This window comes from Callorhinchus milii, unplaced genomic scaffold, assembly GCF_018977255.1.
Source record: "Callorhinchus milii isolate IMCB2004 unplaced genomic scaffold, IMCB_Cmil_1.0 Scaffold16, whole genome shotgun sequence".
NCBI classification, from domain to species: Eukaryota; Metazoa; Chordata; class Chondrichthyes; order Chimaeriformes; family Callorhinchidae; genus Callorhinchus; species Callorhinchus milii.
The window spans coordinates 1,242,885-1,269,989 of NW_024704757.1; the positions used below are offsets into that span (position 1 = coordinate 1,242,885).

At 39.7% G+C, this 27,105-nt stretch overlaps 1 protein-coding gene and 1 non-coding gene across 2 annotated transcripts in view; both read right to left on the reverse strand.

Moving 5' to 3' along the window:
• The window catches only part of cacna1ha (calcium channel, voltage-dependent, T type, alpha 1H subunit a), a 141,527-nt gene that overhangs the window by 103,905 nt on the left and 10,517 nt on the right, over positions 1–27,105 (reverse strand). The window contains exons 4-5 of the mRNA XM_042340973.1: positions 15,261–15,420; positions 1,157–1,466 (exon numbers count right to left, since the gene is read on the reverse strand). Of these exons, the coding sequence (XP_042196907.1) occupies positions 1,157–1,466; positions 15,261–15,420 (470 nt within the window). The remainder of the gene's footprint in view (positions 1–1,156; positions 1,467–15,260; positions 15,421–27,105) is intronic.
• On the reverse strand, positions 20,392–20,463 carry trnaa-ugc. The gene has a single exon. It is a non-coding gene; the product is annotated as a tRNA-Ala (tRNA).

The window sequence follows — 27,105 nt, forward strand, 5'->3', positions numbered from 1 at the left end:
TACTCGGGGGAGCAAAAAGTAGCATTAATGCAACTTTGTTTCTCATAGGAAACAACTGGAAGTCACCCTGAGTGCATTATGGTAAATTATTACTGCTGCAGCAGTTTGTTATCTCTGCCAATAACAGGAATTAGAAACTGGAAGTCAGTTTCATGTTCCCCACTGCAAAATCAAACATTCCATTAGCTGAGAATTCCGTGCATTATAAAAAAATATTATTAATGAGATAGTATCCTTGGCAGCATTCACCTTTTCTTAGGACAAATTAATTCACCAAGTGAGAACTTTAAACTTGCAAATGTTTCAAAGTATAAAACCTTGTCCACTCAATAGCAGCCATACTGCAAACCTGATTTACATTGTGATCGAAGCAATTATTTGCTTCCTGAAGCTAATTTCTAAGCTGGAGTAGGTCTCCGAATGGAATCCATGTTCCTAAGAACTGATTTACACTGCACTTAAAACTGATTTATACTGCACTTTCCTTTGAACGAAGAAAAAATATTCAAATCAGTGCCAAATTCTGTATAAATGGTCTGTTAGACAGCTAATTATTGTATAATGCCTTTCTTTCTTCAGTGAATTTTAATGAGAATATGAGGTAGTGAAGTAGGTACAGGTAAACCTGTCAAAAGTGCTTGAACGAGCATTTTCTTTATTATTGCTTTTTTAAAAATGGTCAGTGGGTTTGACGTCACCAAGGTGAAGACTGATCACACTAGAGAATGGAACAGGTTTCCATCTTGGAATCAACAAAAAAACGCTCCTTTTTGTTCAGCCTGGTTGAGATCAACAGCTAAGCTGCCTCCAAGTGGCCACCGACATACCTTAATCCACAACCTCATTCTGGTCAATAGTAACAGACTGATTCTTTTTCTGCATTTCCCATCCCCCTGTGGGTATGGGCCACATCCACTGGAAATCTGGTTGAGAGACGGTCCAAATTCATTATTGCATTGAACCCTGGAGCTATTCAACAGCTACAGTGAGATATTGTCAGTGGACAGAACGTTTTCAGGATGGTGACAGCTGGAAAGCAAATCAATTACTTGACAATTAGATTAAAAAAAGGGAATTTAAAGTTTTTTTGTTTACTGGTATCAAAAACTCAAGAGGGAAAAAAAACAAATACATTTTAATAACTTGGGAGTCTTACCTGAAAAATGGCGATCCAGGCATATCCTATATTATCAAAATTGATGGCTCCCTTATGGGGGTTTACATTTCCGGTGTTGCACACGTTGTAATATTGATTCCAGTTTATACAGCCACTTCTGTTGCTCACTTCCGAATTGTATGTTAGGTGGTTGTAAGGATCCAGGCTGAGGAAACATTTGGCTCCATTTTCTTTAAAATTCGGAAGTTCCAGGCATTTCTGCATACCGTTATCTTGAGGCAGTGAACAAATAAATGGACTCTCATCCCCATGAGCGTGGTAATATAAAGGTAACGAAACATTGTAATACCTGAGAAGTGAAGTGACAGCTCGTTACTCAGTGTTTATTCAGTCTACATATACTTTGATCCCTGGCAGGGTGAAACCTTGGGCAAGTTTCCTTACTCCACACACCTGATAATAATCCCTCAAGAAAAAAAAACAATAATAAATTGATCATTTCGACTGTTTGTGGGGACGCTGCTGTACGCAATTGGCTGCCGCGTTTCGCCCACAAATCAGTCAATTCACTTTATAGTCTATTCTGGGAAGCGCTTTGAGACGTTTAGAAGACGTGAAAAGCGCTATATCAAATGCAAGGATTATTAGTATTATTGTTATTAAAATCACATTCGATAACACATAATTTATTCAGCACTTTGGTTTTACTTGACTCTTCTTTCATTGTTAAGAATAGTTCCTATTTTCTTCAGCACTTAGTACAGTGTAATTTACTTGCCATTTTATTATGTTAATTACCAACAGGATTTTGAAAAGTGAAATTTACAAAAATACTGCCATATTTATGGAACTTGATATAATGCCCCTCCCCCAATTCCTAGCATCTCTCAGAATGGCTCCAAGACCAGCAGCAAGCAAAACTATGGAAAGCGATTAGCTGCATTTTCTCTTAAGCAGCTGTGCTCCAATCCACAGGAAATCACTGTTCTACTGGGATCAAGTGGCCTCCAAGGGGCTAAAACAAATCTCCTGTATCCTGTAATAGTACTTGGAATGATTGCTCTATGGACCAAAGTTGGCACTTCCTGATCCAACATGGTTTATCACACTGACAGTCTCTACTCTGTTCACCTGAGCTACACTGCTTTGACATTCAGGAAACTGGGTGCAGAGACCTGAGAATGCAATGTAAGCTCAACAATCGGGGACAGCAGATGTTAGTTAGAAACAAAAGTGAGCTGGCATTGTGCAGTACCAGTGAAACATATGGACTGGAACAATGTATTGTGCCGTAGACTCTCTTTTAATGCTGACAATCAATTGAAATATTAGAATCTAAGCACAATTAGTTCATCTAAAAACCTCTCTCATTGATTGTGCCTTCACCACCCCCTCCTGCTCTACTACCTGGACTCACAATCCATTTCTATAAAATGCTTTGAGACATTTTCCTTTTATGTGCCATAAAAGTCAAGCTGTTGCTCTTAAATTACCATAGATACTTACAGCATAAGGAATGATTAACTCACTGATCCAGTCAATACTATTTATATTTTGTATGCACCTTATGCCATGTAGAAAGTTATATTGTCCTTGCATAATAAAGCTTTTGTTCTGGGAAACTACAGGACATCTCTGACTGAATCATGCTGTAGTTAATTTTCAACAAAGGTGGTTTATTCCATGTTGTCAATCCCGAGGAGTCAATCAGCACAACAAAAACAAATACTAGCATTTGAGTGTTGTATCACCTCAAGTGTTTGTGATATAGCACAGGGCTTAACTGGATGAGCAGCCACAACTGTGCTGCTGCCTCAGACATTACACTCTCTCTCCAACCTCAGGAGTCTCAATATTCATTATCTTTAGAACTAACTGCAACTGAAGTTTCATAGAATTCTTCAGTAAATTCTGGTAAATATGGGTGTATTTTCAGCCCTCAGCATCATTGCTTTAGCTGAAACATTAAAAGTAGTTATCTAGCATTTCCATGTTTTAATTTTAGTGCAAAGGAATTATTTTCTTGCATTACCATGTGTAGGCATATGATTTCTTTGCAGTTCTACAATTTCCCGATTAAGGGATTACTGAGTAAATCAGTTCTTAAGTTTATTTGTATGCCAGGTGAGAAAATCTGCAGTTTTTCAACTTAACCTGTTGGTCTGTCACAACCACATTCCCCTACAAAAACATTTAGAATTCACAATTGAGCCTTTGGATAAACTATTGCAGAAGCTGTATTTTTGGGATCGTCTGAAATAACTAAATAAATATCACAAAACAATGTCCACAGGTGAAAGTTTCAAATTAATATTTGGATTCATAGCACCTTTCACATGTGGAGGATGTCACAAGGCGCTGGGAAAATACCAGTATGAATTATTAAAATGTGTCACTGCTGACCCACAGCTCAAAATATGAAATAAACAACATCGTGCCTCCAATTATTCAGGTAAAATTACCAGCCCTGCACTTCTTGGTCCAGAAAATATAGAAAACATGAAAATCTCACCATAAAATGAAAAATGCAACACTGAAAGATTAAACTGAAATCTGGTGTGTACCTCACACTTTCATGTGACGTATATAACAGCTTGGCAGGTTTATCCAGTGCATGGCTGACCCATCGGACAATCATACAGTCTTACTGATCAAAGGAAGAACAACCAATAAATTGTTCCAGTGATTATTTTACTGAATGCTCTTCTCTATTTAAACTATCTATCTTACACTTACATAGAATAGCTCACAGTTAAATTCATGTTGTAGTATTGAGCTTATCCCAGTTGGTAGCCTTCTCACTTCTGGGTCAGAGGATTGTGGATTCAAGTTCCTCATTGGGACCTGAGCTCAGCATCCACACTCACATTCCAGTGTAGTTCTGGGGTAAGAGTTGCACTGTCGGACATCCTGCCCCTCAGATGAGACCTTAAATCAAGGACCTGCCTGCCTGTTCATGTGAACGTTAAAGTTCCCATAACTATTTAATAATAGAAGGGGTTTCTCCCATCGTTGTAGCCAACAGGACACTAGAAAAGCTGGTCATTCACCTGAAGGATGTCTATGGGACCTCGCTCTGAGCCAAACATCTGCTATGTTTTTCCTACAAATTACAAACTCCCTTCTCTTTTCAAACAGTGCCACAGAATCTAGAAATCAGGCTTTCTTCTCTGTAAGGCTACACTGCCAGGTAATATCGTCCATGCACAAACAATAGATTTATTACAAGCCTTTGCTTTAACCATCTAGAAAAAAAGAGACAGAATGAAAGCAAAGAAAAAGGCATTTTTCCTTGGAACTGGTTCATCTTATTTAGAGAGTGCTCCCACTAACATCAAAATACGCCCCCTTTCCATCATCAGACTGAGAGCTACATAAATATTACTGTAATCACACATACGTATCACAACTTTCAACACTCTGTTTCCCATTCATTTCAACAGACAATACAGGTTTCCTTTTAAATACACTAACATAAAATATGCTTATAATGCCCTAAACCAGGATCAGGACAAGCAATGGTATTGTACCCCAATGCCCTATGCTAGGATCAACCTCATTACTGCCCATTGTAAGTCACTGATAGCACAAATGCTATGCACCTTATCTTGGCATTTTCCTTCAACTACACTGACATGGCTGCTTCCTTCGCTCAGCAAATACTGGGCTGCTTCAGGTTTCTGTCCTCTCCACCACACCATCGGCAGGCGGGCTTTCAGCCATTTTGCTCCTGTTCTCTCTAACTCTATTTCAGAGTCCCCTCAGATTTGCTCCTTCCTCTTGTTCGAGGCACATCACAAAAATGTCCATGTTTTCAATTATCTTTCCTTTTCCCACCCCTCTTGGCTCCAATCAGGTGCGCACATAGCTTTGTCAAATGCTTTGAGAAGTCTTCCTGATGCGAAAAGCCCCAAAATAAATGTAAATTGTATTATACTGAGCTGTAATTCATACAATGTGAAATTGAAATCATACACTTTTTGCCGCATTTGCAACAAATAATGCGGGGTCATTAAATTGAAAGGTAAGATAGCACATTTTTGCTCATGGGCAGGTTTTATGACTTTCCTGACTGACCGAGTAGATTTATGTAATTGGAAATGTAAAACAATTTTGTCTCTCAGCTGAAGATATCCATTATTTCATTTCATAAGGAATTTGCTGCTTTTTCCACATTTTTTCCAGTTGCAAAGGAAGTCAAGGAAACACAAATATATTCTAATAACTCCAAAACTCCAAAACATCTTTTCCAGTTGCAAAGGAAGTCAAGGAAACACAAATATATTCTAATAACTCCAAAACCAAAAACAATAATAAATTGGTCATTTTCAATCCACGACTGTTTGTGGGACATTGCTGTGCGCAATTGGCTGCCGCGTTCGCCCACAAATATACAGTCAATTCACTTTACAGTGTGTTCTGTGAAGCGCTTTGGGACGTCCTCCCGACGTGAAAAGCGCTATATCAAATGCAAGGATTATTATTATTATTAATAAGCCCTTGGCAAACTTGAGCAAACCAGTATAAAAAAATGATCAAGGGTGCACAAAGGTAAGAAGCCCTCACATTCAATCAAATTCTTCTTCAAGTGCCTGTGATTCAATACAAACTAACAGATTGAAATTAATTTCAAGATCATGACTTCCTAAAGCATTCAATATAGAGTGGAATCTGCGAAATGTTCACAGCAATTGTACCGTGTCTAAGCAGGAAGAAGGATAGCAATCAACACTGCTGTGCACAATTGGCTGCTGTGTTTCGCCCACAAAAATACAATGAATTCACTTTACAGTACATTCTGTGAAGTGCTTTGAGACATTTTGAAGACATGATAAGGCGCTATATCAAATGCAAGGATTATCATTATTATTGTGATAAGGAGCTATATAAACTGTATGGATCATTATTATTATTATTATTATTATAATAAGTTGAGGTGGGACAAGTGTGGGGAAGGGTAAGATGACCAAAGTTTGGTTCACGTTCACTGAGAAAAATTCCCTTCTGTTTTTGAATCATGCCATGGAATCTTTAATGTCCAACTGGATGGGCAGATGGGACCTCAGTTTAACGTCTCATCGGAAGGGTTGCACCTCTGACATTGCAGTGCTCTTATGGCATTGCAGTTGAGTAGACTATTAATTCAAAGTCCCGACATGAGACTTGAGCCTCAAAACTATGACTCAGAACTAAGAGTGCAACCAACTGAGTCAAATTCTGACAATGGAAGCGAGAGGAAGAAAAAAAGAAAAAAAAGCCTGACAAATCTAACATCTAAACATGAATAAAACACGACACACCCTGCAGGTGGTTTCATAACTCCAATTAAACTGTAAGTTTTCTAGCAGAAACAGATGTTTCTGTATTATTTCAGTCAGTAGCTACTGAAGAATTTTAATAGATTCACATGTGCACATGGCCAGTTACCATTAACTCCAGGTGGAGTCCTGTAGCTCAGTGGTTAGAGCACTCGCTTTGCAAGTGAGAGACCTGAGTTCAATTCCAGGCAGAGGGCGAAACCTTGGGCAAGTTTCCTTACTCCACACACACCTAATAATAATCCCTCCAAAAACCAAAAACAATAATTAAATTGGTCATTTTTAATCTACGACTGTTTGTGGGACACTGCTGTGCGCAATTAGCTGCCGCGTTCGCCCACAAATATACAGTCAATTCACTTTACAGTGTGTTCTGTGCAGTGCTTTGGGATGTCCTCCCGACGTGAAAAGCGCTATATCAAATGCAAGGATTATTATTATTATTATTATTATTAACAGTTCCATATTCTAAGCAGCTTGCTATTTACAGCAAAATAAGCTAGCATCCTCCATACTTTCTGTGCAATTCCCAAAAAACACACCCATTGCAAGACTTCTGATTCAGACTGTGTTTTCCTGCTTCTAAAGTGCTGTCTTATACTTTATATTAACGCACATTTTTCCCAACCTAAAAGGCACTATGTAAACACAAATTTGTACTGTAATTGTATTAACATTTCATCTTAGCAAAGGATAAAATAATGTTTGAGCCATTGTACATTAATATATGAAAGAGTCTAATTATTGTACAATGTCTTATGCATTATATACTGTTGAACATACGATACAGGCCACAACTATTTTTTATCAGATTATGTTTTTTTTAAAAAACAGTTAAAAAATGTATGGGCTGTTGGAACAAACACAGTAAATTTGCAGCTCTGTCACACATCATGTTTGGACATGTGAAAAAACAAATATAAGGCCATTGAAATTACTGAGACAATATTTAAATCCAGTTATCACGCTGTGCTAGATAACAGACTTTGAACGAACTTGAAGTGTATTCATACAATTCATTTTTAATGCAGGTACCACCAAGTTTTATTTTCCTAAGAGGTGGTGGCATATTATTGCACATACAGGCAATTTCGTAGGTGTTTTTCTTGTGAACAATTGCTACTGGGTTAGCTTCCTTTGTAATTGTATCACACGGGGCTGAGAGTCAAAGAACGTGACAAAGGATTTGAGCTTTCAGCTGCCCTTTTGGGGCTGGGGACTGAAATTCATCATCAATGTCTAACTTGCTCTGGGTTATGCTCCAATAGGCTGACAATGAGGTAAGTGGACATGTGCAGCTTGCAAAAAGGATTGACATTGCAGCATGAGGCAAGTCATAAGCATTGCCTGCTGTGTGTCCCATGGAGGGACAAAGGGCATTTTAGCCAGGGGCCTTAATTGCCTTTCATGAATGTAACAGGCAACATTCCTGTCACTGTTTTGTGATACCTATCAGAAGAATGTCTGCAGCTCTGGTCAAGGCTTGAAAACTATTTTAATAAAGTTACAATTCATGTTGAGATTGTAAACATCTCCTTCTAAGAGTAGGATATATTCCGGCTTCATTATAAGCTATAAGCTAGATATACATCAGATGGTAGAATCTTAAAAGGGGGTGAAGGAACAGAGAGACCTGGGGTTCATATAAGTAAATCTTTGAAGGTGGCCGGACAGGTAAATAAAGCTGTTAAAAATGCATACAGGATACCAGGCTTTATAAATAGGGGCATAGAATACACAAGTCAGGAAGTTCTGATGAACCTTCATATAAACACTGGTTAGGCCTCAGCGAGAGACTGGGTTCAGTTCTGGGCCCCACACTTTAGGAAGGATGTCAAGGCATTGGAGAGGGTGTGAAGGAGATTGACCAGAATGGTACCAGGAATGAGGGGCTTCAGTTATCAGGAGAGGCTGGAGAAGCTCGGATTGTTCTCCTTGGAGCAGAGAAGGTTAAGAGGAGACTTAATAGAAGTTTTCAAAATGATGAGGGGATTTGATCGGGTGAACAGGAGACACTATTCCCAGTGGCGGGTGGGTCGGTAACCCGAGGGCACCGATTTAAAATAGTTGTTAAACGAAACAGAGGGGAGGTGAGGAGAAAGTTTTTCACACAGTGAGTTGTTCGGATCTGGAATGTATTGCCTGAAAGGCTGGTGGAAGCCGATTCGATAACAGCTTTTAGAAGAGAAGGAGGTAATTATTTGGGGATAAGTTTACAGAGTTATGGGGAGAGCGCGGGGCAGTGGGGTCGAATTGGAAGCTCTTTTCAAAGACCTGGCAGAGACACAATGGGTCGAATGGTCTCCTTCTGTGTTGCATAATTATATGATTCTATGATTAAAAATGTTTCTAAATTTACCAGTTCAACGTTCAAGCACTTTTTTTGTGGAAGTCATTAAAATACTATTGTTTCCGCTGCCATATCCCTCTCCCTGTTTACTAAATGGTCAGTAAAAGCTTTGTTTAAAAATCCTGAGGTCAAAAGTTTCTTATACCTCTCACTTCTCATGTCCAGCTGGAGGATTTGGCTTCCCACCGAGATGTTCCGTCTCCTGTGTATGTTCCACTTTCCCCTTCTCTCCATTTGGAGTGTTGCTGATTGTTTGGAGATCAAGAACTGCCCAGACATTGATTTGGGAAGGAAAGGGGCTACTCACTCAATCTGAAAAACGTGACCACCTGGACAGATACTGCTTTACATTTAGCAATGGTACTTTGTGGCTTCAATACTTTCTGACTGGTGTACAAAACTGTGAAGAAAGTGAATGACTTTTATAAAAAAATTTCAGTGGAGTCCTGTAGCTCAGTGGTTAGAGCACTCGCCTCACAAACGAGAGACCTGGGTTCAATTCCCAGCAGGGTGAAACCTTGGGCAAGTTTCCTTACTCCTTATGCCCGATAATAATCCCTCAATCCTTTCAACCCTCGACTGTTTGTGGGACGCTGCTGTGCGCAAATGGCTGCCGCATTTCTCTAACAAATATACAGTCAATTCACTTTACAGTATAATCTGTGAAGCGCTTTGAGACATCTAGAAGACTTGATAAAGCGCTATATCAAATGCAAGGATTATTATTATTGTTATTATAAATAGAGGAATAGAATATAAAATCAAACAGGTGTGAAAATCATTAGTTTTACTGCGGTTGCAATATTGCGTCCAGTTTAGGAAGAATGTCAGGGGGTTAAAAAGGCGTGTATAGAAGAGATTTATTAAGATGATATCAGGGATGAGTGGTTTGACCTATGAACAAAAGCTTGAGGAACTGTGCCTATTTCATTGGAACACAAAAGCTTGAGGGGAAACCTGTTAGAGGACTTTACTATTGCAAAGGCTTTTGATAGGAGTAGAGAGAGAACAAATATCTCCACTGTTTTATTTTTCTAGTCAGTGAATAGAGGGCATGAATTTCATGTGGTTAACAAAGGCGCAAAGGTGGAAATTAAGAAAAATATTTTTACAAAGAGAGTTACTCTGGTGCAGACTGCCCTGCATGTCCAGTGGTTGACGCAGGATCCATATTAACTTTTGACAGGGAACTAGAGGAATAATCTGCAAGGCTTTGGGAAAAGGCAGATACATGGGACTGAACGGATTGCTCTTTCAATATCAGTATAGTCACGATTGGCCAAATGGACGCCTTCTGTCCTGTACATTTCTATGATTCTATACTGGTCTTCAGCCATTCCCAAACACGTGTGTAAGTGACGTCAGTGAACAACTTCCTGGTGTGAAAGGAATCCTACTGCAGAGCTGGGAGAAATATTTAATGCTGAAAATAATCCTCACAGCAGTTGCTCATTTTTAACTAACAAACACGGTTGCAGCAGATGTTGAAAGTCAATCGAGGGTGTGTATATGATCAGGCAACAAAAAACATTCAAGAGCTAACACATAGGCAAGAAGAGCATTCTGGCTTGTGAGCAGCAGTTCTCAGTTTATTGACCAGTCAAAGATGTGGGCAGAAATCCTTCCCCTTCACTCACCTGCAGACATGTCCTTATTGACATATGGCAACCCTTATCTGTGAATATTCTCCTCTGTCGGTACTTTAAGTAAACTGGGAAGCTGGGGGAGGTAACCTGTTCCACACCTCTGTCAATAACACACATAAGAAACTTGAGCGAGTCACTCCACGGTACTGTGGATTAACTGATTTCTTATTTGACTCCCTCGCTCAGGGGAAGTGGCTTGCATTTCATTAGGTCTCCAATGACCCATCTATAATTGGCAACATACCAGAATTACATGGACAAACTGCATCTTTTCTACCACTCCACAAAGCAGTGTTGTTGGATAACCACAAACTCCACCAAACCATTCACAGTTACGTGAATGTAAAGGAACTAGAGCCAGTCAGTTCAGGGTACATGTGATTTGATTGGGTTTCAAAGCACACATTGTAGCATCAACTTTGTGAACCCTTTAACGTTAACATGAAAGATCTCCTCTGCCTTGTTTTCTCTGTCACAATTGAAACCTGGATCTCAAAGCACTGGATTCTGAAGTATTCCGGTAAACTCATTCTCTCCTAAAAAAAATGCTATCAAGAATAGAAATTCACAACTAAGTATGTGAAAATAGAATGACACTCCGTCAGTGATACCTCGGAGACTATTTCAAATCTTAGATAGATTATTTCATTCAATGCCATCACATCATTCTTCATAGATTTACCAAGGGTGAAGGAATTTAACTTTGTTTTTGAAAAAATCCATATTCTGCACTGAAAGAACAAGATAACACAGGCAGAGATAATAATGGAGTTGTGCATCCAGCAGTCCCTAAACTATTTAGAAATAATGCTCTTTTCCAGAATGTGTTCCAACATAGAAGTGCCGTGCATGGAATGCAGTACGTACATTAAACTGGCCATTGGGCAACCGAACTCTGTCAGGGTTTTGCTCACAAATGCAAGATAAATTAGGTTTGCACTGCACGCAGTCAGGGGGAAGAGAGAGAGAGAGAGACTTGCGTGAATATTTTTGTCTGACATTCAAGTGTTTTAAGCATCCTGACGGGACAACAATCTATTAGGTACTCACTTCACCTCAGATTGCTATGGTTACAGGTTACAGCCCCATGTCCTGAGTATCAGTGGAACGTCAAAGAAAACCGTTGTTCATAGCAAGCAGTAATTATTGAGGTGCCCCTGTAGTGCATTTTAGGAACAGGACAATGTGTTAAGAAGTCACTTTTAACTTTTTTAAAAAAGGTTTTCCCTTTTCACATCTTTTGGTCTCTCAATGTCATATACTGAGGACATTTTCTACTCAGCTCCCATTAACCCTGCAAGCCAATTCTCTAATGGTCCAATATGGTCCTAGCTAAACAACAGCAGGAAGCTTGCCAGGGTCTACAATGGAAAGCTGAGTGGTTTTAGTTGGTTAAACTCCAGCAGTTTACCAATGCATGCCCTGGGGCCCCCAAGCATTGGCTCTTGCCAACCTGTGCTTAAAATCCCTCCAGGATTAGGTCAGTCAAGTGCATTTCTCTGGGAATTGGTCCATACTCAATACAGACAATCAAAATTTTCAACCTTATGTCAGTTTGGAGACCTTTAAGTACAATGACGGATTTCCAAGTGTGTCAGACACCTGGCGATCCTAAATATTAAAACCAAATTGTTTTTCTGGCTAAGACCTAGGTGGAGTTCTGGGACGCATGTTTGAAAATTGGCAAAACACTGACAGTTGCAGTCACTCAGACCATGAAAATGGCTGGTGTAGAAAGTAGAAAATTGACCCTGGGAAAGTTCTAAATACTCTGGTTGGGTTAATAATTTATTATTATTATAGTAAATTGGTCACTTCAATCCACGACTGTTTGTGGGACGCCACTGTGTGGAATTGGCTGCCGCGTTTCGCCCACAAAATATAGTCAATTCACTTTACAGTATATTCTGTGAAGCGCTTTGAGACGTCTCAAAAAGCATAATATCAAATGCAAGGATTATTATTATTATAGTATGTTGTTGAGGAAGAGGAATTACATAGAATTATTTAGAATGATACAGAATGCTAAGCCATTCAGCCCAACTAGTCCACGCTACTGTCTATTCTCCACATCAACCCCCACCCTTGCCATACCCCTCTATTCCCTTCCCCCTCATATATGCATCAAGTGGAAATTAGGCTTTATTCTGTATGTGACCTCTCTGACCTGAGAGCATGTGGTTACACGAGGTGAAACCAAATGAAGCGTTACTTTACTCAATGCTAACATTACACTTTGGCAAGAAGATTCCTCTGAAGCATTTTTTTCAGAACCAAACTTTTTTTCCAGAAAACTAAATTGATAAATAATAAAGGAACTTTATATGCAATGATGAAAATCCATAGCGAATGCAATGGATAATCGTGCAACTGTTTTAAACTAGTCATTATCCTGTCAAATTAAATAGAACTTACAAGAAATAAACACACTAAGCATGTAGCAAGAAAAAGCCATTTGGCTCACTGAACCACCTCCTCCAAATGCCAAATACAAGTCATGTACTCTTCCCAGCTTACTTAATGTACTGATGGAGGAGACTATTCACTGATAAAACTTGGGAGAAATTTGATTTCACCTGCCAAGTCAATCAAGTAAAATTGCCAGGCTGTCAATCTGCCACTAAAATCTATATTTGTTCTACTGCACCATTTACAGATAGCATTTCCATGGTCCCATGGCGCTCAAATCTTACCGTTTTCCACTAAGTATTGTATTTAATCATCTTTATCACTACTCTCATTCCAGAACCTTCTACCTCAGAGAGATATTCAGCTGTCTCTTGTTATTTCTTAAAAAAAGTTATTTTAATGTTTGATTATTGACATGCATCTATGCAGTATTTACATGTTGGGAGGAAAATCCCAATTTTTTTAAGATAGCTAATCAATTTTTTGTATTTTGTGTGTTCCGGTCTTATAGTTCAATTCAATAACTGGATCAAAACCATAGTGCTAGTGCTTTTCTACATTTTCAAGACTGTATCTCAACGCAATACGTCTCCAGCAAGGGCAAGCTCATTCTGATCAGATCATAGTAACTCCCCAAAATCATACTGGGCTCTTTTCCTTAAAACCCCTTTAATGCTTCAGTATTATTTTGGAGGCCAAGTCCAAAAACTTGCACAAGACTTTCCAAATGCAGTCTTGCAAGTGAATTATACAGAGTTAAAATAACCTATTCCAATGCTTTTAATCAAAACCCTCTGAATGGCAATGCAGCATTTAAGATCTACTTTGTAGACCACAGCCTCACAATAATAGTTGCCATTGACCTCAACCAATTGTGCACCAACAACACCCATATACAGATCATGGGTAGCAACCTTTCTAAATGTTTCCCCCACCACCAGGTACTAGTTGATACGTATTAGTCAATTATGGGAAATTGAAAGCGATTACTTATAAAATCTCAAGGGAAAATGCCCACAATCTTATTCGAGTCAGCCCACAATTGACTGAGCAGAAAGAGCAGAAGCAACTCCAGAAGAGTAATCAATGCGTCACTTGTTGTGCAGCTCTCTTTACTAACAGAGGGGAGCGTGATTTCCCCCTATTGGACCTCATCAGATAAGTTTGAAAGTCTTGGAGCTTCCTAACACAGCCAAAGGGTGATTTTTAACATTAGTATAGATGTCAGGTCGATGCCAATTTGTAATATAATATATAATATATATAATCATATTATATATAATATATAGAATATGATAGTAGATAGATGCCAATGGTCAAGCCAATGGTCCCATCAAAGTTTTTTTTTAAACTCAAGCCATCCTCTTTCCATATGATGGTTAAAACAGATCCAAGAGTTATCCTGTATTTATCTCACAAATTGTATAACTCTGTCTCACACCCGAGTTATTGAACCACAATTATATGCTGTTCTTTCGGCATAAGTACCTGTTGAAATATACCAAGGCATTCTTTGTGAATGATTCATTGGTTATTACTGTGAATTCTGATTGCTTCTTCCTGAATGGATCTTTTCAGATAACGCTAGAGAAAACCTTCCAAGCCCGGCTGTAATTTCCACTTTCCATTCTAACTACTCATTTTTCAAGCATTCATCGAGTATGATGTGCAGGTGGTCACTTGACGAAGCTTAATGATGAATCCTCTCTGGAGAAAAATACAAATCAAACAAAAAGCTCAGATTGTGCAAAAAGTGAACGGTTTTGAAATTGCCATTATTATTAATTCATAGATATGGCAGTGCTGCTCTATATGACTTAATTCCCTAAATCTGATTTGTGGTTCCAGCAGATCAATATGAAAAATACCTTGATGCTTTGTGTGCTGTTTACGTCCCTGTGTAATGATGTATTACAAAAATGCAAAAAAAGGAATGGGAAATGAGGATATGGGATTCAGATCTGCCAAAGTGATCCTGTTCTAAAACATGATATTTCATTATAATTGTGGGAAGATGAGGGGCTCTAATTGTACTCATGGATAAAGATTGACCAAATACTCAGCCAGGCCATTCTAAGGTGTGAAATTCCATTAGGTGATAACAGCCTCTCCATAATAGTTGGTACTGTAAATAGAGCTGCTGTACAGTACGGATATCAACAGAAGCAGAATGAACGTTGCTTCCTTTGTTTTTTAGTGAAGCAAGTATCAACAGACTATTTCAATCAGAAGGTCAAGCAGCACATTTTAGATCGATGCAATTCAAAAAGTACATCGTAGGAGCTATTACACTTGGTCAGTCTGCTTTCATTCAGAGCTCGTCTTAGTTTCTGATCTTTCTTAAACCTAGATCACAGAATACCTCGTAAGCAATTTGTTGCAACATTTGGAAAAGAGGGGAGGGATGAATATACACTTACATTGCAAAGTTGCCTTCNAAAAAACACCTGTTCCTTAGTAGACCGGCCCACAGCTGGACTCCGACAATCCCAAATATAAAGAAGACAAAAAAACAAAGGAGAAGGACATTGCCTAACATAGGCAGAGTATCAAGTAGTAAAGTCACTAGAATTCTCATACCTGAAAAAAACAGATACAAACATACGATTAGCAAGTAGTTCAACATTTTTTCTCTTCATTTAAAAAGCTTCATTTTGATGACAGGCTAATCATTTATCCTGTCATCCTCAAAGTGCTACTCGATCACTTTATGAAATACACCATGAATATTTATTTAATTTTCACTCCAACAAGAGCTTTAGAATTTAAATTTCATTTCAAATTGTTCGCACAAAGATTTTGCAGTGCAACCAGTTAGTCAATCCTCACTAACAGACCATAAGAGCTCCAGTTTATTAACAAATTACAATGTAATATTTGGAGAATGCAGTAAATATCTAATTCTCATCGCCCAGTAACATAGTTTTTTGTATGGAGGTGGTGCAACTTAAGAGTTAATTTTGGTCTGGATATGTGATGTGATTTGTGAAAATATGTACTCAACAATAGTACAATAAATTAACTTGCTATGTAGCCTGATAAATTAAAGATAATGAATTTAAATCAGTTAGCTTTGTTCCATAAGTCATTTTAAACAAACAAAACTATGCTCCAGTACAAAATCATATGTTTATTTAGCACCCTTCACATGGAGCAACGTCTTGTGTGCTGTACAACAATACATTTACATGTGTAAAGCGCCTTTCACATCGGGAGGATGTCCACAGGCGCTGGACAGACAGAGTTGTGGACCCGAGCTGGGGGTTGGGAGGAGGGGGGAGGGCGGGGGGGTAGCAGGGAGATCAAAAGCACGGTCGAAGAAGAGGGTCTTGAGGTGGGTCTTGAAGGTGGCGAGGGAGGGGGCAAGAACGAGGGACTGCAGGATGGAGTTCCAGAGGGTTGGGGCAGAGTGGCGGAAGGCCTGTCCACCGATAGTGGGTTGAGTAAGGCGGGGGAAGTAAAGCAGGCCAGTGCCCGCTGAGCACAGGGAGCGAACAGGGTGCTAGGGGGTTAGGAGGTCGGAGAGGTAGGAGGGAGGAAGGCCATGGAGGGCTTTGAAGGTGAGGACCAAGATCTTGAACTGTATCCTCTGTGTGATGGAAACCCAGTGGAGTCGGGCGAGGATGGGGGTGATAGGGTCACGAAGCCTGGTGTGGGAGAGGACACGGGCTGCAGAGTTCTGGATGATCTGCAGATGGGGTCAGCCCCCAACAAGGGAGAGTGTTAAGGAAAGATGGCTATCTGTGTAACTGAAGAGGTAGGTCTTAAGGCGGGTCTTAAAGATTGTTAGAGAGGGAGACATTAAAATAAGTTTCTCCTGGTTTCCTGACTAAAAATTCACCAGATAAATTGTCTGGGTAGATCATTGTTCACAAATTGGCTGCCGTGTTTGCCTACAAATACACTACACTTTACAGAACTTGCCTGTGAAATGCTTTAAGGTATTTGAATAGTACAGGTATTATATTAAATACAAGGATTATTTATTATCAAACAACTACATTTCAACCATTTGGAGTGCAATCTCAATTCTTTGCGCATGTGAATTATAGTAAAATACAATTAAAAATATATTTATACAATGCTTTTCACATAAGGACGTCATGCCAAGACATGCACTGAACTGTGAATTGTGAGATTTTGCCTTAGTGGTTCTGACCTAATTTATTTTAATCGCAAAGTTATTAAACACCTCGAAAAATAATATACAAGATAAATTCCGTTATGAGATTCACAATCAACGTGAATGTATAAACATAGGTAGAACCATCAGCCCAATTAGTATACAATTTCAATGAACCGAAAGGTACATGCACTCACAGATCTGGCACAGTAAAATCTCTAGTTAATTTTACAAGGCAAACAATAGACTAACTCATTTCTAATCCTATTAGCGGTATGTCCTGAGTATTGCACCTGACAAACCACATGTGAAAACCTTAAGAATATAAAAGCTGCCTGGAGATAATGTAACAAACTTTTCTTTCCCGACAAAACTAGGCAGAAGAATACCCAAAAACCATTCATCCGTTGGATTGTTCGTACTCAGCAAATCAAATTATGGATTATGAATACATAAGGACCAGTAGATAAGAGAGCTCCTAATTTAAGGTCACATTTTCACTTTGGTTGAACTGTTCACCAAGCAACTAAAATGGAGAAAAAGGAGTATTGAAGTCAAACCAGACTCATGCTCACTTCAGTAAAAAACCCATCAGTCGTGGTGAAGTAATGTACAACAACTTGCTTTTACATAGTGCCCTTCACGTGGGGTAACATCCCAGAGTGTACAAGGATCCCCTGAGCAATCCTCTTGAGTTGGTGGGGGGCTGGGGTGTTCGGCCTCTCTTGGAGCTCGCTTGACTGCCTTCGGGAATGGGAGGAATATTCTCAGATAAATCATTTCATCACCAAAAATTCCTTGCACATTTATTTTTTCTCTGTTTATTCTCCTCCCTCAGAAGTAGCCAGCACAAGGAATGATGAGCAGGTGGGTAATGGGTATTATGTAACGGAGGAGAGAGTAGCGTGATTCTCCCAAGGATCAAACTTGATGAGCTGCTACTGGTGANTTTTTCCCCCACTCTCTTGTATATGTAAGCTATGCATAATCTTACATAAAAATCTGGAAACATTCTGCACAGAAGAGATTGTACCAAGACCTGTATTATTCTTGGGGTGTTTTGTTTCAACGCCGAGATATTTACTATTCTTCAGTAGCTATGAACCTGTCAAAGGACCGTTTACAACCACCCAGTGAACAATTTTCTTTCTCAGAGAGAATATAAACACAATACTTCAGTGCAACTTTTCTGTTGATCATCAGAAGACTGAGGCAGAGATATTCTGAACCTTTGCAATCAGTTCATTTTTTTTCCCTTGTAGAGTGGAGTGTGTGTTAAAGAGAAATAATACCAAGAGAATGCAGATCAGAACTGATAACAACTGGTAAAAGCATGGCGCAGAAGCAAAGATGACTGCAAAGTGCCTCTTGTGCAAAAAGAATATTCCAAAGGCCTCTTTCATCGAAAATGTCAGCAAACAAAATCTAGACAATGGCCTTCCTCTACGTGTAGATCTTTGATGTTGATTATCATAAGATTAGTTCAGATGAAGAAGGCACTTCATCCCATCTGATATCATCTGATCAAAAACAATAATAAATTGGTCACTTCACTCCACAACTGTTTGTGGGACGCTGCTGTGCGCAATTGGCTGCCGCGTTTCGCCCACAAATATACAGTCAATTCACTTTACAGTATATTCTAGGAAGCGTTTTGAAACATCTAGAAGATGTGAAAAGCTCTGTATCAAATGCAAGGATTATTATATTTATTATTATCTCTCCAGAATAAATATCCACTGTACCAGCCTCCCATCAGAGCACCTGCCAAGAAATCACCTTACTATAATAATAATAATAATAATAATAATAATAATCCTTGCATTTGATATAGCGCTGTTCACATCGGGAGGATGTCCCAAAGCGCTTCACAGAACACACTGTAAAGTGAATCGACTGTATATTTGTGGGTGAACGCGGCAGCCAATTGCGCACAGCAATGTCCCACAAACAGTCGTAGATCGAAAATGACCAATTTATTATTGTTTTGTTTTGGAGGGATTATTATTAGGCTCTGTGTGGAGTAAGGAAACTTGCCCAAGGTTTCGCCCTCTGCCTGGAATTGAACTCAGGTCTCTCACTTGCAAAGCGAGTGCTCTAACCACTGAGCTACAGGACTCCACTTACTGTGCAGATATTAAAGCTGGCTGTGTGACAAAGCCAACCTATGCCTAAGAGTGCATTTTAATTATTACAATGAACATCAAGTTGCAGAGTTTTATGGGTTGGAGGAGCGAAATGTTCGCTTAATTCATTTATTAATTAAATTAACTTTACATTCTATTCTGTGAAGCTCTAACAAATTCAAGGATTATCATTATTTTTATTATTAATTAACATAAGCTTAATAGTATTATTTTTAAAAAGTCTCTCTCTCATCAATTGACTGCCTGGAGTCTGGGCAGTTGTACCAATTTCCCACGCAATGAGAGCTGTCACAAGTGGCAAAGAAATGTTATTTGAACTTGGGATATTCTAGTTGCTCCACGCTGGTATATTTCAGAGAGCATTCCTACTGATCTGGCGACTCTCTTATGGCTATTTCTCTCCTGATTCAAAAAGTGGTCTATCTGTATTGAGGATATCTGTGCCTTTTTTCATCAGGCTATATCAAATGGGCTGATATAACCAAATTGCCAAAGGAATACAAATCATTCTGGAACAGTGATGTTGGACCCGGGTATTATTATTATAATAATCCTTACATTTGATACCGGCAGCCAATTTGCACACAGCAACAACAACAATAACAAAATTACATTTGTATAGCGCCTTTCACGTTGGGAGGACAATCGGTCCAAGGCGCTGGACAATCAGTGTTTGGGAGTTGGGATTAGTGAGGGTGGAGGGCAGCGGGAGGAAAATGATCAAAGGAACAGTCGAAGAGGAGGGTCGTGAGGTGGGTCTTGAAAGAGGCAAGGGAGGGTGCGAGGTGGAGGTCTGCTGGATGGAGTTCCAGAGGGTGGAGGCAGAGTGGCTGAAGGCCCGCTAGCCAGTAGTGGGCAGGTAAAGCGGAGGAGGTGAAGCAGGCTGAAGCCAGTTGAACGGAGGGAGTGGGCAGGTTGGTAGGGGGTTAGGAGGTCGCAGAGATGGGGGGGAGCAAGACCATGGAGAGCTTTGAAGGTGAAGACCAGGATCTTGAACTATATTCTCTGTGTGATGGGAAGCCTGTGGAGTTGGGTGATGAGCCACAAACAACCATAATAATAATAATCCTTGCATTTGATATAGCACTTTTTCACGTCTTCTAGACGTCTCAAAGCGCTTCACAGAATAAACTGTAAAATGAATTGACTGTATATTTGTGGGCAAAATGAGGCAGCCAATTGCGTACAGCGGTGTCCCACAAACAGTCGTGGATTGAAATGACCAATTTTTTTTGAGGGATTATTATTAGGCGTGTGGAGTAAGGAAACTTGCCCAAGGTTTGACCCTGCCGGGAATCGAACCCAGGTCTCTTGCTTGCAAAGCAAGTGCTCTAACCACTGAGCTACAGGACTCCACGGTGAAGTGAATGACCAATTTTATCTAGGAAATTGATGGCCAGGACACTGCAGGAAATTCCCTTCTGTTTCTGAATTGTGCAATGGGATTATTGGCATCCACCTGAACAAATAGACGAGGCCTCAGTTTAATGTGCCATATGAAGAATGGCATCTCCAACAATCAGTACTTCTCACACTGCATTGGGAGTATCAGCCTCAACAGGAGTTCATTGTCCTGACATAGGGCTTGAACCCACAGCCTCCTGATTCAGAGCTGCCAACCAAGCCAGGCTGATACAGACTGACAAATTCAATTAGTTGAGATACACTGGCATTAATTTAGCATCAGATATCACCTATGGAAAACATAAATTGAAATTTCAATGCCAACAATCTTGATGCTGTCTAGAAGGGCTTTAAACTGCATCTATGTTATCTCAGAATTAGTTGTAGCAATGCGTTAATAATGCGTGCAAATAAAAAAAATTGACGATTATCAAACATCATTTTGAATAGCACAAATGTAAATATAAACATATTCCCAACAGTCCTATTGACATTGTCAACCTTTAAATAAGACATTTCCTCTCTGCAGAAAGATCAATATTTGTGGGAAAATCATCAATTGAATTTTTAAACAGGCAAGAAAATTGCAAGATAAATCAACAACTTTATACAACAATCCAATAATATGTAAATTGTATAGCCACTATTAAACAACAACAAATACAATAAATTATATTTGTATAGTGTCTTTCATATCAGGAGGATGTTCAAACGGGATGACAATAAACACTAGAGACCAGAAAGTCACTGGTTTGAATCCCAGTTTGTGCGAAGTTAGCTGGTCTCAGTTGGACAGGATGAAGTACAAAATAACTCAAGTCTAAGAAGGCATCTCACTTTGGTAACAGAAGTAAAAAAAAAGAGGGATAATGTAGGTTATCAGGAATCATCACATTTGCTTCTCAGTATCTGTACTTCTTGCCAGAATTTTTTATTTCTATAGAGCTGTATCCCCACATGTCCCCAGCAGGCTAGTTGCGATGAATCCATTTTATTGAGCTATGCGGGAGTAGAGACAAATCAATATACTGACTATAACGCTATCTTCCCGCTCCACTGGAATACGAAGCTGAGTGGGTCGAACACTTGAGGTCAAATAACTGTAAACTCAAACTTACTAATTGATTCCAAAATGAAAGATTTTATTAAAATGTTAAAAGAAGTTTGATAACAAGGTTCGCAGTTGGAACTGTCATGATTGAGCACTATAAGTACATAGCGGTAACCTCCATCTATAAATATGATCTGAACCGAGTGAAAGGGTCATTATTGTAAGGAACACTTTCTAGTCGTTAAAACACAAGTTTTGGGCTGCCCAAAAAAAAACTATCGCCACCTTCTCCATAATACTGTTGTGGGAGAGATTAAATTCTACAAATTGCTAGGCAGTACCTTTGACTTGTCAAAAATCACTGCGTTGCTGTAGACCATGCCCTGATATATTTCCATCAGCTGTCTATGAGATGTTCTATTCAGTCTGATGTGATCAACCAGCAACATCAGCAGGAAATAAATCTGCTCCATTTAGCAGCCAAAAATAACGATGGCCATAGAATACTAACGCCATGATTTTATCAATCTACCAATCACGTGCACTGGGGAAAAGTCGCAATGGCCATGTTACAGCCATCAAATCTATGTCAGTCACTCAAGGACCAAAAGGAATAATATTCGACCAGTCAAAATTTATGTAACATTTTGAGCAAATACCTTTTTGGTATTTCAAAAATATGCAGTTAATTTCATACTCAAGAGTTCCTATTTTACAACCAATGCAGTGCAAACCAGTGCAAAAACAATAGCAAGTATTAATGCTGAATAACAAGCTAGAATAGGATATTTGAAAAGAATATTTGGTCATCCAGGTGTCTATCACATACGGAAATTCATGCTTAAAGTATCCAAACATGACAGTGTTCCACACAATCATACCACCTAAACATGGAAACTTGCATTTGTCTGGAATGGAATGTGCCCCCACATTAACCAGTTGAAACTGCAAAACTTCTCATGACGAGTACTATCTTGCAAGTTTCCTGCTTCTTGTCCAGCCAGGACCACTCTACACAATTGGACTTTGGCTTCCAGGATTAACAAGAGCTGAATAGGGAAAATCCTGGCCCCCAGTAAATGGTATTTCCTTCCGAGTCCTACTAACAAACCACGCTGGCTGGCTGGCCTGTCATCAAGAGTGCCTAGGAATACTGCAGATCTGCCGAACAGAGGAAGCCAACTGTCAAGTCCAACCAAAGGGTTGAATCAATTACCATATTCCAATGTCAGGCACATCACTTTGGAGTTGGCTCAGCCCCAAGGAGATCCAGCTTATCTCCCCTTTCACCCAGGAGGAAACTCACTAACCCTTTGGTTGTATATTTGAGAACTCAGTATTTTGGACTAGCAGTAAGTTCCTGGTTGCTAGTTGATTTGCAGATCGCTTTTCCGGGGATAAAAATAAATTAAAAAAAAAAAAAGTCAATTTGCTTTACAGTATATTCTGTGAAGCGCTTTGAGATGTCTAGAAGACATGAAAAGCTCTATATCAGATGCAAGGATTATTATTATTTTGCCTCCAAAGAAAACAAATATGTGGCAATTCTTGATTATACGCGTACACACACACACAAAAAAGGTACAAGTTTCTCCACGGTAAGCTACTATGCCGGAATTAGCGTCCCTCACATTACTCAAGCCACCTCCTTTTTGCACTATCATAGTTTCAGCAGCAAAATATTCCATTTCAGGACTTCACTGTTCATTCCAATCCTGAGTCCAATTGACCACATCCATCGAAATAAACACCTTTCAACATTGGTCACTGAAGTACTGGAAACAGAATCTCTTCCTAATTTTTCTCCTTCCAATCATTTAAACTAAAACAAATTCTATTTAATGATCGTAATTTGTGCAAAGAGTTAAAAATAATAACGTGTTATTTAAATATTTCTCTTCGCTTAAATGAACGTTCTAAACCTGTAATTCAACTTAGAGTTCTGCTGAAAACCATAAACCAAACTGCTGAAGCGCTATATGTGTCATAATTATGTATGTCATCATTAGAGCTCTTTGATTGAATTAATCTTGTAACTCTCTTCACAACAGCTATCAATTCATATTGTCGACATAGTTTTGGCTGTGTTTCGGTTTGAGTATTAGATTTCTCTTATTACTGTGCTAAGCATATACAATCCTCAAAGCTTTAATTAACTAAGATATTCTGGAAGGCCCATTTTACACCTTAAAAAAACATCTTTTAAAGATCGAAATTGTTCATGAATTTTTTTAACTTAAACTCATAAACACTATTTACAATACAAGTGTAAAATTCAACTTTGTTATGGTTTCAATCTCTGTACTGAGAACCATTCCAAATGATTGAACGATCCAGCCCCTATCTTAACATTTGACAAACTCCCAACATTTATAATGTGATGTTTTTATAATCTAGCAATTTTAGCACAAGAACACTATCTTCTTGCATTTGATAAATCCATCTGGCTACACAATAAAACATGTGCAGAAGCAGAACTGCAGTCCAATTTGGATTTCACAATGCGATACGAAAGAAGTTTAGATTTTAATGATTGCATCCTTTAATACTCACATTATGTAGCAGTACACTGCTATGTTGGCAACACCAAAGGTTCAGATGTGAAAGCACATATTTGTATGTGGGTTTAATGATTGCCAAAGGGAGGTGATAGCATTGGGGAGTGAAACAGGCTTCTCTTCTATACATATAGTGATAACATCAACTGCTCCCTGATCAGATACTGCACTCATCAGAGGGGGAGCTCACCCGACTCTCCATCAAGTGATCTACTCTTATGATCCTCTCAAGTGAGACTGCCTGATGGATGCCAAATGTACTGTGTGGAATCCTGTTCCTCATGAAGCTAGATTCAGATTTCCCACAAATTAATTTGACTGAGGATCTTTTTATTAGTCTGAGACAAATAGAAGAGGCCATTATCAGATCTGCATGGGCTTTATCCAAACACAGCTACCAAGAAGGGGGAGGAGTATTCTAACCTGCTGACCTTCCCAATCTCTGAAATTTTGAACTAGATGAGAGCATAAAAATTTAATAAAACCAGACGCTGCTTTTTGGAAGTCAAAAGTATACCAAAACCAAAAGAAATCCCTCAAATCTATCTATCTGTTCAAAGAATTGAGATTTACTTCAACATTGAACTAAAATTTCTGCACAACAACTATATAACAACTTGCACTTATATAACACCCTCCATGCAGGGTAGCATCTCAGAGCGCTTAATAGTGGCAGAGCCTGACTCCGAGCCGGTGGGGTGGGTGATCGTAAGCACAGTCGATAAAGAAGGTTTTCAGGCCTACAAATATAAAATGACCCCATCAATGTGCTTTTGAATAATTAATTCTAGCACTCTATTTCTCCTGATTGTCCCTAATCTGACCTGATGTTTACGTGGGGGGAGAAGAGTTGTCAGATTTGATCTTAATCAGCAACGATACAAAGATCAGCAAAGATGACTCACAGGTAAAAGAAACCCTAAGCTTACGCTGCACTTCTGAGGAAAAATATAGAACCATCTTTCTGTTAATTCATGGAGCTATCTAGAATGTCTTAAAAATCAATTTTTTTTCCCAAGAGTACTTATAAGGTCTTGTAGCATTTTTCTTTTAGAACAAGCTAATAACTCTTACAAAGTGATGATTTTCTTCCAAGTACCACTTTTTAAGTGGAGAAACCTAAAAGCAGCTGCACAATTCTGACAGTAATGTCAAATAACTTTAAACACTTTCAAATGATGAAAGGCAAAAACTGAAATCTCACTTAAACAATCCTAGTTTCTTTGCTATCAGAAAGCTGAACATTGAAAATCAAAGAAAAATATTTGCTTAGAAGTGGAAAAATGGCTCTGGTCATGAACAACAACAACAACAAAATTACATTTATAGAGCACCTTTCACGTCAGGAGGATGTCCCAAAGTGCTGAAATGCATTGAATGCATTCACCCACAAAACACAGTCACTTTACTTCACTTTACAATATATTCTGTGAAGAGCCTTGGGATGTCCTCCTGATGTGAAAAGCACTTCAATGTAATAGATCCACAATACATCCCCAAATGTAAGGATCATCATTATTAATAATAATTTGGGCCCACTGACATGGATGGGAAAGTCCATGAATGAAGTATCATGCTAAAGCAATGGAGCTCCTAACTAGAGTTACTTGTATTGTGAAATGTACAATCTGACAATGGGGTCTAATTTGCAGAGATCTGTAACATGGTTTGATATTATTGACTCTGAGTTGCAAAAGGGAACAAAGCCAGCAACCACAGATGCATCTAGCATTAGTCTAGTGTTCCCGTGGGTCAGTGTGACCCATTTCTGCTTAACGGCAGGATTCCTCATCTGTGTTTGAAGTCGACATTAACAACTCCTATTTCAAATTGCTGCAAATTAGATCCCAATGCGGTAAATCTGAGGAAGTAACATACAGCTGAAAATTTTCGGAAACAGTTATGTAGACAGATGGTAAGAACTGTTGGGTGCCCAACTGAAGAAATCTGTTCTATTCATAACTAATGTTTGTGAAGAATATAGATGTGTCTTTGTGATGTGGCATTATAATAATAATCCTTGCATTTGATATAGCACCTTACCACATTGTCTAGACTTCTCAAAGCACTTCACTGGATATACTGTAAAGTGCTTTGACTGTGTATTTTGTGGATGAAAGGCGATAGCCAGTTTGCGCACAGCAGTTTCCAACAAATAACAACAACAACAAGATTCCATTTATAGAGCGCCTTTCACGTCGGGAGGACGTCCCAAGGCACTGGACAGTTGGGTCAGCACCTGAGCAGGGGGGAAATGGTCAGGGTGAGGGAAGGGATGGGAGGGGGCGAGGAGGGGGGAAATGGTCAGGGTGAGGGAAGGGAAGGGAGGGGGCGAGAAGGGGGTAGAGAGTCGAGAGGGGAGCTGAAGGCACGGTCAAAGAGAAAGGTCTTGAGACCGGCCTTGAAGGAGGAAAGGGAGGAAGCGGTGAAAGCACTGGTGGATAGAGTTCCAGAGCCTCGGGGCTGAGAGGCTGAAGGCCCGACCACCGATGGTAGGGTGGTTGGGGCGGGGGATGTGGAGCAGACCGGAGCCAGAGGAACGGAGGGTACGGGCAGGTAGGTAGGGGGATAGTAGGTTGGAGAGGTAGGAGGGAGCGAGGCCGTGAATGGCCTTGTAGGTGAGGATGAGGATCTTGAATTCGATCCTCTGGGGGATGGGGAGCCAGTGGGGGCGAGCGAGGGTGAGGGTGGGAGTGATGTGGTCCCGAAGCCTGGTGCGGGACAGTACACGAGCTGCAGAGTTCTGAATGACCTGCAGTGTGGAGGGAGGGCCGAGAAGGCCGGTGAGGAGTTCCCATAGTCCAGCCTTGAGGTGATAAAGGCGTGGACCAGAGTTTCAGCCGCGTGAGGGGTGAGGTAGTGCCGTAGTCTGGCGACATTCCGGAGGTGATGGAAGGCGGTGCCAGTTGTGGTGCGGATATGAGGAAGAAAGGACAGCTCAGGGTCGAACAGAACCCCGAGGTTCCTGACCGGCTTTGAGAG